The sequence below is a fragment of the Diuraphis noxia genome, unplaced genomic scaffold (genome assembly GCF_037042655.1).
Source record: "Diuraphis noxia isolate RWA-SAM2 unplaced genomic scaffold, SU_Dnox_SAM2 contig0001, whole genome shotgun sequence".
Lineage (NCBI taxonomy): Eukaryota > Metazoa > Arthropoda > Insecta > Hemiptera > Aphididae > Diuraphis > Diuraphis noxia.
In genome coordinates, this window is record NW_028301711.1 from 40,303,539 (window position 1) to 40,318,819 (window position 15,281).

General features: G+C 27.7%; 1 protein-coding gene across 5 annotated transcripts in view; it reads left to right on the forward strand.

Moving 5' to 3' along the window:
- Positions 1–1,034: 1,034 nt before the first annotated feature.
- Positions 1,035–15,281, forward strand: part of shep (RNA binding motif single stranded interacting protein alan shepard) — a 130,491-nt gene continuing 116,244 nt past the window's right edge. For 3 of the 5 annotated variants that reach the window (XM_015524297.2, XM_015524296.2, XM_015524295.2), the window contains exon 1: positions 3,953–4,078. In XM_015524297.2, the coding sequence (XP_015379783.1) occupies positions 3,983–4,078 (96 nt within the window). In that variant the 5' untranslated portion in view covers positions 3,953–3,982. Of the gene's footprint in view, positions 1,612–1,697; positions 1,967–2,044; positions 2,424–3,952; positions 4,079–15,281 lie in introns of those variants that run through there. The other 2 variants (XM_089218563.1, XM_015524293.2) reach the window with 2 other exon arrangements.

Consider the following 15,281-nt stretch of genomic DNA (forward strand, 5'->3'; position numbering starts at 1 on the left):
TGCAATGTAATAAAATTAAAAACAAATGAGTACATTTTTTATAACATCTTAAAATGAAAAATTAATTCGTTAATTTCATGTTAATTAAAAATAAATTAAGTGAGTTTATAACAGTTAAGTTAATGAAAATGCAAATGTAATTTGCCAAGTTGAAACTTTTAAATTAAATTAAATTTTAAACTTCACTTACAAATTTTAACTCGTTTGCCCAGCCTTGATTTTATTGACATCCAAGACCGTGCTCGTTACTTAGTACCATTGATTATAAATTCTATTTTATAATTTATTTATAATATTTATAATTTTAGTATATATAGTATTTATAATCAATGTTAGTACTTACCAAAAAAAAACAAATATATTTGTGAAAGCTTCGCCATCTGTCGGTTAGACGGGCGGTTTTTGGCGGTACAGAATTTGGTCGGTAGATATCACGACAGATATCGCGACCTGAGGCGCCACGGTGGCCGCCTACCACCCACGCGCATTACAATCGGTCACGGCGGCGGCCTCCGGAACAGCTGTTCTTAAAACCGTCATGCCGACCGTGTTATCCGATCGCGCGGAAAAGAAAAGTCCCCAGTCCCTGTGCTTGTCCTCACTCCTCGCCCATATTCCCGAGTACTGATGCGACCGGAAGTCACACAGGATTATTTATAGTGTCGTAGAGCGAACGGCCGTCGATATCGCAGGTATGATATTAATAAAAATAAAAATAAATTTTTTTATTTTATGATATCGCGCGGCGGCGTTGTAACCGGATCAATCGATCGCGACGAGAGGGTTGTGGAAAAAATCGCAAATTCTCGGCGAAACAAATATAAGCCGTTCTCGTTTATAATACTGTCCTCTAGTCCCCGCAGCGGCCTTTTTCTGTTCCATGAGAGAACACACGCCGGTATACCCAAAAATCGATCGGCGCGATGTGCGGGTGGACTTTAGTGCCGACGGTGGGTGGGAGACCGGGTTTTTCCTCACACCCTCTCACACGCGCCGCCGTTTTTTTCCTCCGTTCATTATTGCTATTTCAGGGATGGAGCGCACCGTGTGTCCGCCCCCGCCGTACTGCACAACCCCCTCCGACCACCAATGGGTGTTATATTAATACTGCTATTACCACTACTACTACAACAACAACAACAACAACAGCAACAACAACAACTACTACTACCGGGTGCTACTATTAGTTACTACCGACTGCCTACACTACTACAACTACGACAGCTCGGTGGGGCGTGTGTGGCGTGTGGTCGTGTGCGTTAGTGGGCTCATTGAGTGTGTGTGTGTCGAAGTCGGGTGCGTGCGTGCGCGTGTACGTGAGTGTGTGTGCGCTCGACGGTATTTCCTTATCCGCCGGTCGACGACGTGACCACGACGTCGCTGCCGACGCCGCCGCCGCCGCCGCTCAGCACGACGACGACCACGACCACAGACGACCCGACGGCGATTATTGTTATTATTATTATTATTATTATTACTATTATTTATTTATCGCGATAACGATTCGGGTCGGTTACGTCTTACGTCCGCGTAAAAAAATCACTTCCGATCGCCGTCGGTCATTGTCGTTTAATTTTTATTCCAAATCACCATAATTTTGGCTGGTGACGGGTAGGTACTTTTTATTGAATATCAATAATTGATAATTATCTATAATAATAATACCATCATCAATACACACGTCTCGCGGTTTTCAGCTACCCACATACCATCCTGCCGCTAATTTATCGCACTTATTTTCCTCTACGACCGCCACCAGAAGAGGGTTCCCGACTTCCGCAAAGATCGATGCTCACCGGCTTTAAAGCACGCCGCCACTTGGTGCCTTCTCTGCCTTCTACCGTAGCTATTGTCTGTTAGCTACTGATTGCAGTGCAAGTTGTTATTTACACCTATATCAATTAACTCAAGTAATCTTTCCATGGTCATAGCTATGTCCGGCACATCACACAAACATTACTCAGTGGTAAGTACCTATTGACCATATTATAACCATATACTTTTATTATACCATCCTGTGGATGGATCTCTGTGGTTTTTGCAGGAGGAGCACAGCGTCTCAATCTGCAATAAGTCCTATCTGTACACACATGAGTGTAGATAATAGGCGGTAGCAGGTCGTCTTCAGCTGACTGTAGCCATCTCACTAGTCAACCATATCAATTGATATTTCGTAAGTGTTAACCTTGTGGAAATTCTACGATCGCACACTATTTACTGCAGCTTTTTCCCAGTAGTTATGAGTAGTGTTCGTGTTGAGGGAAGCTTTACCAAAATTTTCGTACAGTTTGTATTGTTTGATGTTGAGTAAACGACAACAGTTATTTAAGTTTTTTGTGTGTCTCGTTTGAAGCTAATGCATCACTGTAATTTTAATCTGTTAAAATTGGAAACCATTCATCTGGATGCTATATACAGAGTAGGTATGTAGATTTTTGTTCAAGATATCTATCAGTTCTAGTTTTAATATTTTTTGTTGACATTAGTTATGTTGTAACATGCAATATCATGTACATTCAAACACATTTTAAGGAGCTCCACCAATGATTTTTTATTATGCTGGTGCACACTCCTTATTTAAATTATTATAGAACAGTTACCTAGTTTATGCAAATTGTATTTTCACCACTTACTACTGTGTTGATAGATGTAAAATTTATGTCTTTATTTCTGTTCCTTACTTACTAATGTTTGATAAGAATTTTTATATTTGATAATTGATAATAATAATCAGTTTTAACTACGCATTAATATTATACAACCTATTAATTCTGTTTTTTTTTTTTATAATTTAAATTGTAATTAGTTTGTGTAAAATAATAGAACTATGTGTTACTATAAATTGTTTACTTTTAGTGATAAGTAAGAAAATGTAAATGTTGTGTTTGAATAAATTTTTAAAACAATTTACTGAACTAGTGTTTTAATAAAGTAATTAGTTTAAAGAATCTTAAGTTCATTTTTACTAAAAAATTGTAATTAAACTTCATTGTTCCTAATTAAATTATTTGATGCATATTTTATATGAATAATTTTTATCAAGATCTTTTTGATTTTAATACATCATAATATCATATATTACTTGGTTATACAAATAATTTTTGAATACTAGAATATTATAATAATGTACCTACAATATGTTTTATTTATTTTTAACAAAGTCTATAAAGTTTATTGGTCTCTACCAGTTTAGTATATCTAAATACATATTTACAAAAATCATGAATTTATTTACTTATAATTTAAATTTGTTAAACATATACATAATAATCAAAAGTGTGGTAGTATTATTTTATTATAGTACTATGCATAATTATTAAATCTGTTTTTTCTGAAGTAACTATAGGTAGAAGATAATGAAAAAAATAGATATTTCAATAAAACTATAGGCATCTAATAGATGAGGAAAAAATATTTTTTATTACAATTATAACACCCAAGTAGTTAAATTATAATTTAAAATGTACTTTGGGTAATCATTTGATACATCTAGATTATATTTATTAAATTGAGAAATGAATCATAGTTAAATTTGTGGTTTTTATAATAATTTTAGAATTTGAAGAAAATATTTATCCTCTCGATTTAATTATCTTCATTGAATATATATACATTTTTACAAACTACCTATTTAAATATATTATGGTTTTTTAGTCTAAACTTATGTTATTGCTGGTAATTATTTATAAAATAATTAGTCTTAGACCTCAGTAGATTTGGATTTTGTTTATTTTATCCAAACCTTTTACTTATTAAGTGCTTTAGTAATTGTAAGGGCTTTGTTTTTTAAAATGTGTTTTTTAGATCAAATTTAAAACCTGAAATACATCAAAATTATAAATGTTGATGTGCTTGAGTTTATGATTATTGCCCACAAGTCAAAAATAGTGTGTCCAATATTATGTATTATAAATAGTAACACAATAATTGAACAATTATTTTTATATTTTAGCTGTTTAGAAGTTTCCTAAAAGCTGTTTGAATGCAAGTTGCAACGGTAATGCATCCCATGCAACATGCTGGAGGAGTGGCAACCTATTATGCTACTCCTAGGCCAACACATCCACACTACTCAAGTGTAAGTACCAATAAGTTTATCAATTGTAATAAAATATGATATGCAATGGGTTTAAAAGAAAATATTTGATCGTAAAGAGAAAAGGTGCTTTTTATTAGGTAGTTGTGTAGAGTATAGTGTATGGTGCTTATAAGTATACACTATTATTTATTTACTTATCTATAACTATATTTTTTACAATTTAACTAAGTATAACTACATGTGTGAATATATAATCATGAAGGAATACTTAGCTCCCACAAGTACTATCCACAGTGGTGTAATTATGGGGGTGGAGAACCCCCTGGTATTATGTAGTAGGACCTAAAGATATGCTTTAGCATCTGCTGAGGCTGACATTTATACCTATTAAACTACGGCTGTCATATAGTATGCGGTCTACCGGCAAATGCGTTCTACCAGCCACTGTAGGATGCGGTCTACCTGCGGTTTTTACTGGTTTTATTTTTAATAGATACACTTTAATCTTTTTCTATCTTTTAGATATACTTTATCTTAATTACATTATACACAGATAACAATACTTCAATATTTTGTAAAAGTATTGGCTCAAAAGCTCAGTATGTCATTTATTGCGCGACACCATATTATATTTTATACACCCAATATGTTGGCAAAAGATTTTTATTCAATAATTAGTAGTGACGAATCAACCACAAATTTTTTAATTAGCAAAAAACTTGTGGCAAATAATGAAAATGCCGAATGTATTAAGTGTGGAAGTGCTATGAATTTATACCTACGTAAGGAGAGAGGTAAGGAAAGGAGAGTTTTACGTTGTAAGAGAAAGGGATGTCAAACAACACAAAGCTTAAGGTGAGAAAATTATTTTATTAATAATAATTATACTACTAATAATTATACTATTATATAGGAAAGATAATGCTTTTTGCAATTATTGCTACAATAATTATACTATAATATTATGATATTTTTAATTTATTTATTCGCGGTAGACCGCATACTATACTCGTAAATCGCCGGTAGACCGCATACTATACTCGTAAATTCACCGGTAGACCGCATACTATATGACAGCCTAAACTACAATAGTTATTATGTTTTATTGATTTTTCAAATTTTTTGTAAATTTGTTTAAAAATGTTGTAATCACTCTAAATCCTTTCTAATTCATTCCATATAAAAATATATTATATTTTTATATGTATAATATATTATGGTACAGATACACCTCATACAGTGTTAAATATTACAGATTTTGTCATTTTGATATTTGTGTATATAAAAAGATACTTGTAGTAGGTACATTTGAGCAATATGATTAGCTTTATATATGACTTAATTTTTCACTACGATTATTATTGGGGCGATAAAAGTTTAGCACCTGCTAAAATTTTATAGAATTACGTCAATGACTATCCACTAATTTTTGTGCATAAGTTTTGTATTCTTACAATATTATGTGTCTATCATCGAGGCATTTAAAATGCATTTATAGGTATTTGTCATGGTTAAAACATTTATTTATTTTTATACATTTAGTAAATAGTAAAATATATTCGAGGTATCTTGTAAAAACAACTCATATATTTGAAACAAATTTTAATAACTTTTTAATTTTTAGACATTATACTATGTTATAGTTATTAAATTATAAAATATTCTTAAAATAATTGTTCTACTTACCTACTTACCTATTTAAAAGTTTGATTTAAACTTATTTTTCAATACAATCACAAAAATAAGCAATCATTTTTTAGAAAAAAATAAATATTCAACCTTTTTTAAACTACAAACTTAATGTATTACCAGTCGACAGTTTAAAATGAATTTTAAATAAATTATATTACATTGTGATATACCTATTTGTATAAACAAGAAATTTGGAAATATTTTTATATATTAAGAACAAGTATTAAGTATTTGAAGTTGATTATTAAAAAAAAAAGTGGTGTAAAAGTACTAGTCTATGGCAACCAGTTATTTTTCACTCACCATGATTGATGATATAGATTGGTAATCTACTGTCTATGATGCACAGTAATTCAAAAAAAAAATATTTTTTTGCAAAGCTCAGTTAAAACTGTAATTAAGTTATTAAGTTAATACAGGAAAAATATATAATATTTTTGAAAATTTGTTAACAATTTTTTTTAGTACAAAATCTATACTTAAATTTATAATAATAGTTAATTAATAAAAGTATCAAATATATCTAATTATTCTGTCAAGTGGCATAGATATTAGGCATGAATAAATGCCATTCTTATAATTCTTTTACCGCAGAAAAAGTTAAAAGTAACTATAGAAATATTAAATTAAAAAACAAAAACCATTATTTTCTTTGCTCATAATTAAAAAAAAAACTATTTTTAAATAATGAATAGCCTGCATTAATTACTAGCTTCATTTGAAGTCAAAAATAATTGTTATAAAAATGTATATACAATTAAAAAAATAATTTCTCTTGTTTAACAACTATTTAATGTTTACGATCTAAATTTTAAACTCACAAAAAATGGCCTCTATTAGAATAATGTTCAACCAAACCATAGTTATTAATAACTAAAAATTAAAATTGATTTTTTAATAATTAAGCACCTACATACAACACTAAAACATATTAATATTAATTAGTTACAGTTACTATCTGTATTTCACTGTATAATTAAGATTTAAGTTATGTAATTTTAATTATTACATTTATCATTTATATTTTCATTTAAATGTTGGTGTTATGCAGTAACATTGGTATAATTGTACATATTGTGTACCTATTAAAAATATTCAATAATTTTAACTATTTAAATTGTGTCTAAATTATATTTTAACTTATTGTACCTACCTACTTATGACTTGAATATTGTTATTAGGTATATTGTTGATGATTGGTACTTAGTTAGGTAGATTATGATTAAAACATAAAATACATTTTATAAAACCTTTGAATTACAATTTAAAATACCTAATCTATATCTAAAAAGTATCCATATTTCATACAACAGAATAATATAATCGTTTAATAATTACCTATATAGGAACTGTTAACATTATTATCTGTTTTTAGTAGGTAGTTGGTAGGTATACAAATTATTTTAATTCGGGCATTGTGGTATCAACCTTTTTATATTGATGCTTTCAACTGTAATAATTGAAGCTATTATAGAAAAACCTTTGGGTAAATATTTTCAGTGACACAAATAAATTGTTTAAATGTATATCATTATTATTAAGTTACAAATAAAAAGTTTATATTTCACAATCACAAGATAAATTTAAATAGTATCACTATATTGATTATTGATACTTACTTAAAGTTATATTATTGGTTATCCCAACATGAATAAGTAATTACATAATTTACATAGTAGTATATTATACAAAGATAATCAGTGTAACTTCATTAATTTCGAGTGATAAATTTGCATAGTAAGTGGTACTAACTAAAATGAGAAAAAATATAATTTTAAAATAATCAAGTACCTATTAACCTTTGAATAAATATGTAACAACCTGTTTGATTAGTCTATCGATTTTACAGAAATAAAATTTCGAATTTGATTTCAATAGAATCCGTATAAATCTATTATTTAGGCACACTAACTATAGGCAGGTTCCTTTCCTACGTTTATATTTTAGAACATAAATTTAACTACCTATTTATTGAAAAACAGCATCAACAGTCAACACACTTTAACTACAATATTAGACATTATATATTATGTAAATAAAAGTAAACTTATTCAAAATATAGAATATATATACATATATATATATATATATATATGTTACGACATAAAATTTTCAAGAGGGTAAAAACACTTATTATAAAGAATAACAGCCGTGGGGTGTGTCCCATATTTTTTTTTTTAGGATATTATGTTATTAGATAATACTAAGTACCTAACCTATATATTATGGAGTAATGTATGGAATATGGATTTCTTAAATATTTTTAGTAATGTATTGAACTAATGACAAACTACTTTTATATAATATCTGGGTATTAGTAGTTAGTGTTGTCTGTGGTCAATCGGAACATATGTGTTATAAACGGGTATTTTAGGCGTGGTCGGGCACGCCTGGCAAGTTAATCGTACATAACGATCGTCGCCGTCGACGTTTGTCTCTTCTACACCAAAATCCCATTCATCGACTATTCAAAACATCGTTAGTCCAAGTATACAGGAAGATCCTATTGACAAATTTATTTATACTAATAGAACGAAATTATTATAGTGTTGTACCTATTCCTACATATAATACAACGTATATTATGTTTAATGTACATACATGGCTACAATGTTTGTAAAACACAGACAATAGATTATGTTAACCATAAGCTTCTCAGTTTCGTAGTTTAGAAGCTTAAATCGTATTATTAATCTGTACGTCGAGGGTTAATATTAGATTTATTTTACAATTATATTAAATAGAGTTTTGTAGCTATTCTTATTATAGTGTAGATATTTTTTTCTTTTAAGAAAAACAATTTATACTTATAATATAATGAAATAAAAAACATAAATTCCTTGAGAAACTTAATACCCATATTAAACTTATGTCATGAGTAATAATTGAAATAGTGAAACAATTATTTTGTAATGACTAACGAGTATAATGGTATTTTTAGTGTTTTTATTATGATCGATAAATATAATTTTTCATTTCATAAAAAATTAACTACCTATGTATAATATAATAACTAAATTCACGATAATATTATATAGGTTGCGAAATACACGATAATATATTTTAATCATTTCATATAGAAAATGTTTGATATGGAATGTACCTAGGTTTTAATATATATATATTTTTTATTCTTAATATTTGTTTGTTTGATTTAATCCTTTGCAATAATGTCAACTATTATAATGACAATTTTTTTTTTTACAACATCGGTCATTAGCGTGTGGAACAGTGGGAGAGGGAACTGTTGATTTTTGGTACTCGTGGATGTTTTTGGCAGAATTTCGAATGGGCATCCGTAGGTTTTTGCCATGCCCGGGTGGGGGAGGGAGGCTCTTCAGATAGCATGAAAAAAAATATTATAACAAGTTATTTATATTGATATTGATTTGTGACTAGTATGGTAAAAATAGTTGATTACTTACCTATGTATGTGTACCTATATTAATATTTATATCACAATTCTCACTCGGTACACGATTAATTTTTGAAAAAATAATCATTTTATGTATATTTACCATTGATGTCTTCCATACGACTTTTCCGATTACTTATACTTAAGTAACTTAACTATATTTAAGCATAATTTCATAATAATTCATAATTAATGTTAGTACAACCTACCTACTATAACAAAAATCCCAAAATTATTTCCCCTGCCGAATTCTTTGTTATTGTACTAGATCAGTGAAATCAAACTCAAATTACCTACGGGCCATATATTTTTTCAAAAAAAACTCGCGGGCCAAATTTTAATTGCCATTTTTATACTTATACACTAGAAACTAAAGACAAAATGAAGGCAAAAGTACATCCAAAATCCATTTATTTAAATGTGACTTAATATATCATGAACGTTAGATAATATTATTATTTAATATTTTATTAACAATTTTAACAATTCTTTTTATATTTTTGTTCAAAGTGATTTTTATTGCGGGCCACATAGAAAGGGTTTGAGGGCCACTCGTGGCTCGCGGGCCGTATGTTTGAGACGACTGTACTAGATCGAGTCGCATCTGAATAGTTACTATTTTGTCATCATTAAATATTTATATATTATTTGTATTTTATGATTTTGAAACTGCCACTTCCGTGTACCTAAATTTAAATGTAATACGCCCCGCCAAGTTTCATACGTCATATATACACTATACAGCATTAGTCTGGTAACCTAAATCTGTAGTATGGGATGTTGATGATAAGCATCCCCCATCCCTTGTTTCAATCTCCTAAAAACTTTTTTTGGTTTACGAGCTTCATGTTTCTATAGGTATACCATCTGGTGTATAATATTTGTTATATCACTATGTGTATTTATATATTCACATATCACAATATGACACACAGCTAGTGTAATTTTTCCGTATATGTATTTAGGTATTGGTTTTTTTCTGTTATGTACTGAATCACAAATTCACAACACTACAATATGTACCTATCTATAATAATATTCAGCCTCGACTGTTGAACATTATTTTCTCAGAGAATTCTTTTAGATATTTTTAGAATTTAAGAATAATGTTTAATATTGCTGTTTGATAAAAAAAAAATTATTATAATTCATTATTAATTATATAAACAGTTAGATAACATCGAGATCACATTGACAAAAATCAACTTTTTAATATCTTATAATAATTGGGTAATGGGTAAACATATAAAATATGCGCCGTAAAATGTTTAATGATACGGATTATTATTTTATTTTTTTTTAATTATCCCGCGGCAACTAAGGCTATTGGGAAGGGGGTAGTACTGTAGGTTCTTGTGGAACTGTAGCTGGTTGGTTTACACGTGGGTGAGAGTTTTGGCAGAATTTCTATTGGGACACCCGTAGGTTTCTGATATGCCCCGGAGTGGGGGATTATTGTTTTAACAATAACCATATAATAATAATTGCTAATATTATTACTATATATCTACTGAATAGTAATAGGTATGGTATAAATCAATATCTTTTTACGCCTAGCTACTACATTAGTGGTGTAGGTGTCTATAGTATATTTAAAAATAAATTTTGTTTCGTCTAGTCTTGTATTTTAGTAATAAATATACGTAATGCACTTTCACCCCAAAAAGTGCCAAAAGGTTCATTTTAAACAATTCCTAGCAAATATTAACCTGGCTGTTGTCCATCACTCTATAATATGATCACACAACATGAATGCAAATCCAAAATTTAAAATTACTTTTGAAATAATAGTCTGAATAAGATTTTGAATTTTATTTAATACAAAGAGATAATTTTAATGTAATGTGGATTGACAACTAACTTTGTATACATTTGTCAAGTCAATCAAAATAAAGTTGCAAATTTGCTATCGTATGTTAACGGATATCCTGGACTAATGAGATTATGATATGTGGTTCAAGTCCGGTATGCTGTGACGTACATGGCACACTCAGTAATTGCAAAACTATACAGTTCTTCATTGCTAACATAATGAATACTATTCAATAGCTAATTATTATTTAGTATTACAGAAAATGTTTAGTATCTTAATTGAGTTTGGCATTTTGTAGTTGATGTACCAGATATAAGACAACCATACTAAGATAATTTACGATATAAAATTTTTTAATAATTCATTTTTACCTATCTGTAATGTTTTTTGGAGTGTCTAAAATAATTTTCATTCAATTCAAAAGTATACAAAACTTCGATGTTAAAATTGTAACTAAATAAAATATAATAACAATATAAAATCTCAGTTAGGTGCTCTTATTCACAATAGTCAATGACAAATTATTTGTGCAAAACATTAATTTAAATTTAACTTACTTCCCAGAAATTAGAAGTTACAACATACATTTATTTGTCTAGTCATTGTCAAATATTTATAGTCCGTTTTCTATTATATAGGTATACATATACAGATACCTATCCTTTTGTATAGGTACCGACCTAAACTAAGTTTTGATTAATGTTTTCTTAATATAACCCAGTGGTTATTATGTAGGTTACCTATAGGTTAGTAGGCAGTATACCAGCTAGTACCTTTATGGTTTTGGTTGTTATGCTAAAAATGTTTATCTTAATCAACAATTTTATATTTTTATATTATAAATAAATTAAAATAGGTATAGACGTATTCTGATGTTTTTTTATTTACTACTTAATGATATTTTTACATACAAGTAGTCAATGTAACATATAGATATTATACATGTTTGGATAGGTACAACATCAAACATAAATATGACGTATCTATATGTATATAACAGAATAAATAACTGCTAGAAAATAGATTAGAACTAATTATAAAAATATAGTTATGCATGGGGACGTTGACTAAAGTCCATATTTATAGATTGCAAAACTACCTACTTTGTAAATGGAACAAATTTATTCGTAGATACTATTAGTGGGTAAAAAATGTAGTTAAGTGATTATATTTTGAGATATTATATTATTATAGTCTTCATATTATAGGTTTTCTTAAAAATTTTCAAATAACTGGATTATAATAAATTCAAAATAAAAATGTGAGCATACTGAGCATGCTTTGTGAATGTGAAGACCCACTATACATAATATTTTACTAGTACTATTTATTGTATACAAGTAGATATACAATATATAATTTATAATTTGAAAATAGGATGAGGAAAATCGATAATGTTAAGACTCTAGTTAGACGGAAACTCAAAATCCAATATTGAATTATCATTTAAGTGAATTAAGATTGCAATATTATATTACCTACTATATTTTATTGGGTTCTTAATTACACGTTGCTTAAGTGTTAGCTATTTCTTAAATAAAAGTATTAATTAAATGGTGAGTGACATCAAGTAATTTGCTAATAGCATCACTACCAATTTCATTCTAAAATTATTCCAATTCTATGACTGAAAAACTGTCTGCAGGTACCATGCCTGAAAACCTAAACCAATGCCTTAAAAGATGTTAGTATCGGGATATTTTAATATATATTATATTGTTTCATCTCACGTTAAAAGTGTTGCTAATGAAAGGTTTCTTTCTTATGTAATTAATTTACGGCATTCGACATTATTATTATCATAGATATTGAACATATAATTATGTATTGATTTGTATAGAATATCTAGATAATAAAAAAAAGTTAATTCAATTACTTTTATGAGTTATAACTTGGTACTTAGCATTTGATTAAAACATTAGAATATAGAATAAATCGTAGGTCTACATTTACTTAAATATTATAGTTTTAGCAGAATCGCAATAAAAAACCTTTGAAGTATTTTTTACTTTTTGAAAGTATAATACGTTTTAGTTCAAATGCTTTTTCGCTTTTTGTAGAATCTTTGGGCATATAAAGTTCAAGGAGTCGTCATGCCAATATTAATTTTAAATTGTCTTTATATTCAACTATTGGCTTTCCAACTGTCTAAAAATCTAAGGTGTATTTATGTATTAATGTATGGATTGTGTTTTTTTTTTAGTATATTATATACATAAATAATTATACAAATATGTCTGGTATTTTGAAATACTTACTAATATTGTGAGGTAAAATATAAAACTGACAAGGTAATTAATTGCAATTTTGAACTGTTGATTTTTGTACAATTAACGACTTCTATACAGTATTTTGAGGATCAAGTATAGGTATATTTTATCATCAATTTGGTTCTCCATTACCTTTAGCTATAGGAATTACAATAGTAATTAATCTACTATGTTTTTTTATAACTATTAAATGTAATTCATGGTTATCTAACTATCGGGTTTTCATATTATAAATTTATACTTTATGTGTTTCAGATTAAAACATATCGTAAAATGTTAGTTATAGAACTTAAACATATACCTAACTATTAGAAGTGATGGAAAAAATTAACAACGACTTATAATGAGTTTATTTTATACGTTCCATTAATATTAATTGTATTTAGATTATTTATTCTGAATCGGCTGAATCAAATTAGTTTAAATTTTGAACACAATTACGATTTATACTAGGTATAAATACTTACATTACACTCATAGAGTTGTTGTATTTAAATGTAACTTTCATTAAACTCGGACTCCATCTGTTGTATATTTTGTATAAAAGTTTTAATTTCCAACATCCAATTTAGCAAGCCATAGAATATATTAGGTACTATTTTTTTTATATCTATACTTTATTTGCATATGTACCTCTATGTCATTCTGAAATTATTTTAATTTAATTTAATTTTCAATGATATGCTTGTACAATAATTATACTTAAGTAGGTAGCCAAGCATAACTTTCTTGAATTCAATAACAGAACATTGCTAGTGAAATATATTTTTTTAATTCATTTTTGATGTATAAATTTATAATTTAAATTGAAGTAGTGTTGTTTGCACACCCCCTTGTAAATTATTAACCATATTACTTATTATATAGCATAATACTGCAGATTGTATATATATATTTTTTCTTTTTAATCAAAAAAAATCTATAAAATATTATATTATCTTACGCAATCAGTGTATTCATTAATAAATGTTATCAAAATACTTCAAATGCATGACCTTGAAATTCTAGGTTTTTTCTCATCTGTTTTTTTATACTCGCGCAACAAGACTAAGTTGTTTTAAGTTCCACTCTCCCTTTTTGAGTTAATTTTTTTTTTTTTTTTAATAACTTTAACTCAAAACTTATTTCTATTTTAAAAATGTACTGATTGAAGGTGAACCAAAATTTCAATTTATGCACACTAATCGCATTTGTTAACGGTCTATATTCCTTCGATTTTATAAATTGTCGTGTAATTTGATGTTATTTTATCGAAAGTTTTACTCTTTTTAAATTATTAAATTTTTAATAAAGAAAAAACTTTATAAAGTTTCAACTTAAAAAAACCTATTGTAATTCAAAATAAACTGTTTTGTTGTCATGCGTGAAAAAAGCTTAACAATTTGAATTTTTCAAAACTTAGTTTAGTGCTACCTAGTATTTTATACATTAAAAAACTATTAAATTTCAAGGTCATGCATTAAACATATTTCGTTATCTTTATCGATGAACACGCTGTAAATAAATAATTCATAAATTAGAACAAATTATTAATCAATTAAGCAAGCAACTGTATAAGAAACTATTCAGACGATTTAAATTATTATTTATACATAGATCTGATTTAAATACGAATTAAATATCTATTGAATCATTATTAATCATAAGTTTAATTACTTGTATGCGTATATACTGATTAAAATATTTCTTAAAACGTAGGTTTTGAAAAATAAAGCTTAGAAAATTTTTTTTAGAAACTTATAAAATACCTAAAAGAACTATAATTTGAATTAATTTTTCCAAAAAAAGTCGTAAAATAATGTAGGTTAATCTAGGTATATTCAATTATGGTTAATTTTAGTTTTATTTTCCACTAAATTTGTTAATTTCTTATGAATTTGCATAATGTAGTACTATAGTACGGTATTCGATCGATATTTAAAACTCAATACTAAAGAAAACATAAGTACCTTTATTTGCCTAAGCCTTTTTCAAAATTGATTTTTATTATGTAAAATCTAATCAATCTATTGTATAGGTATTCTATTTATAATATATTATATATATATTTTA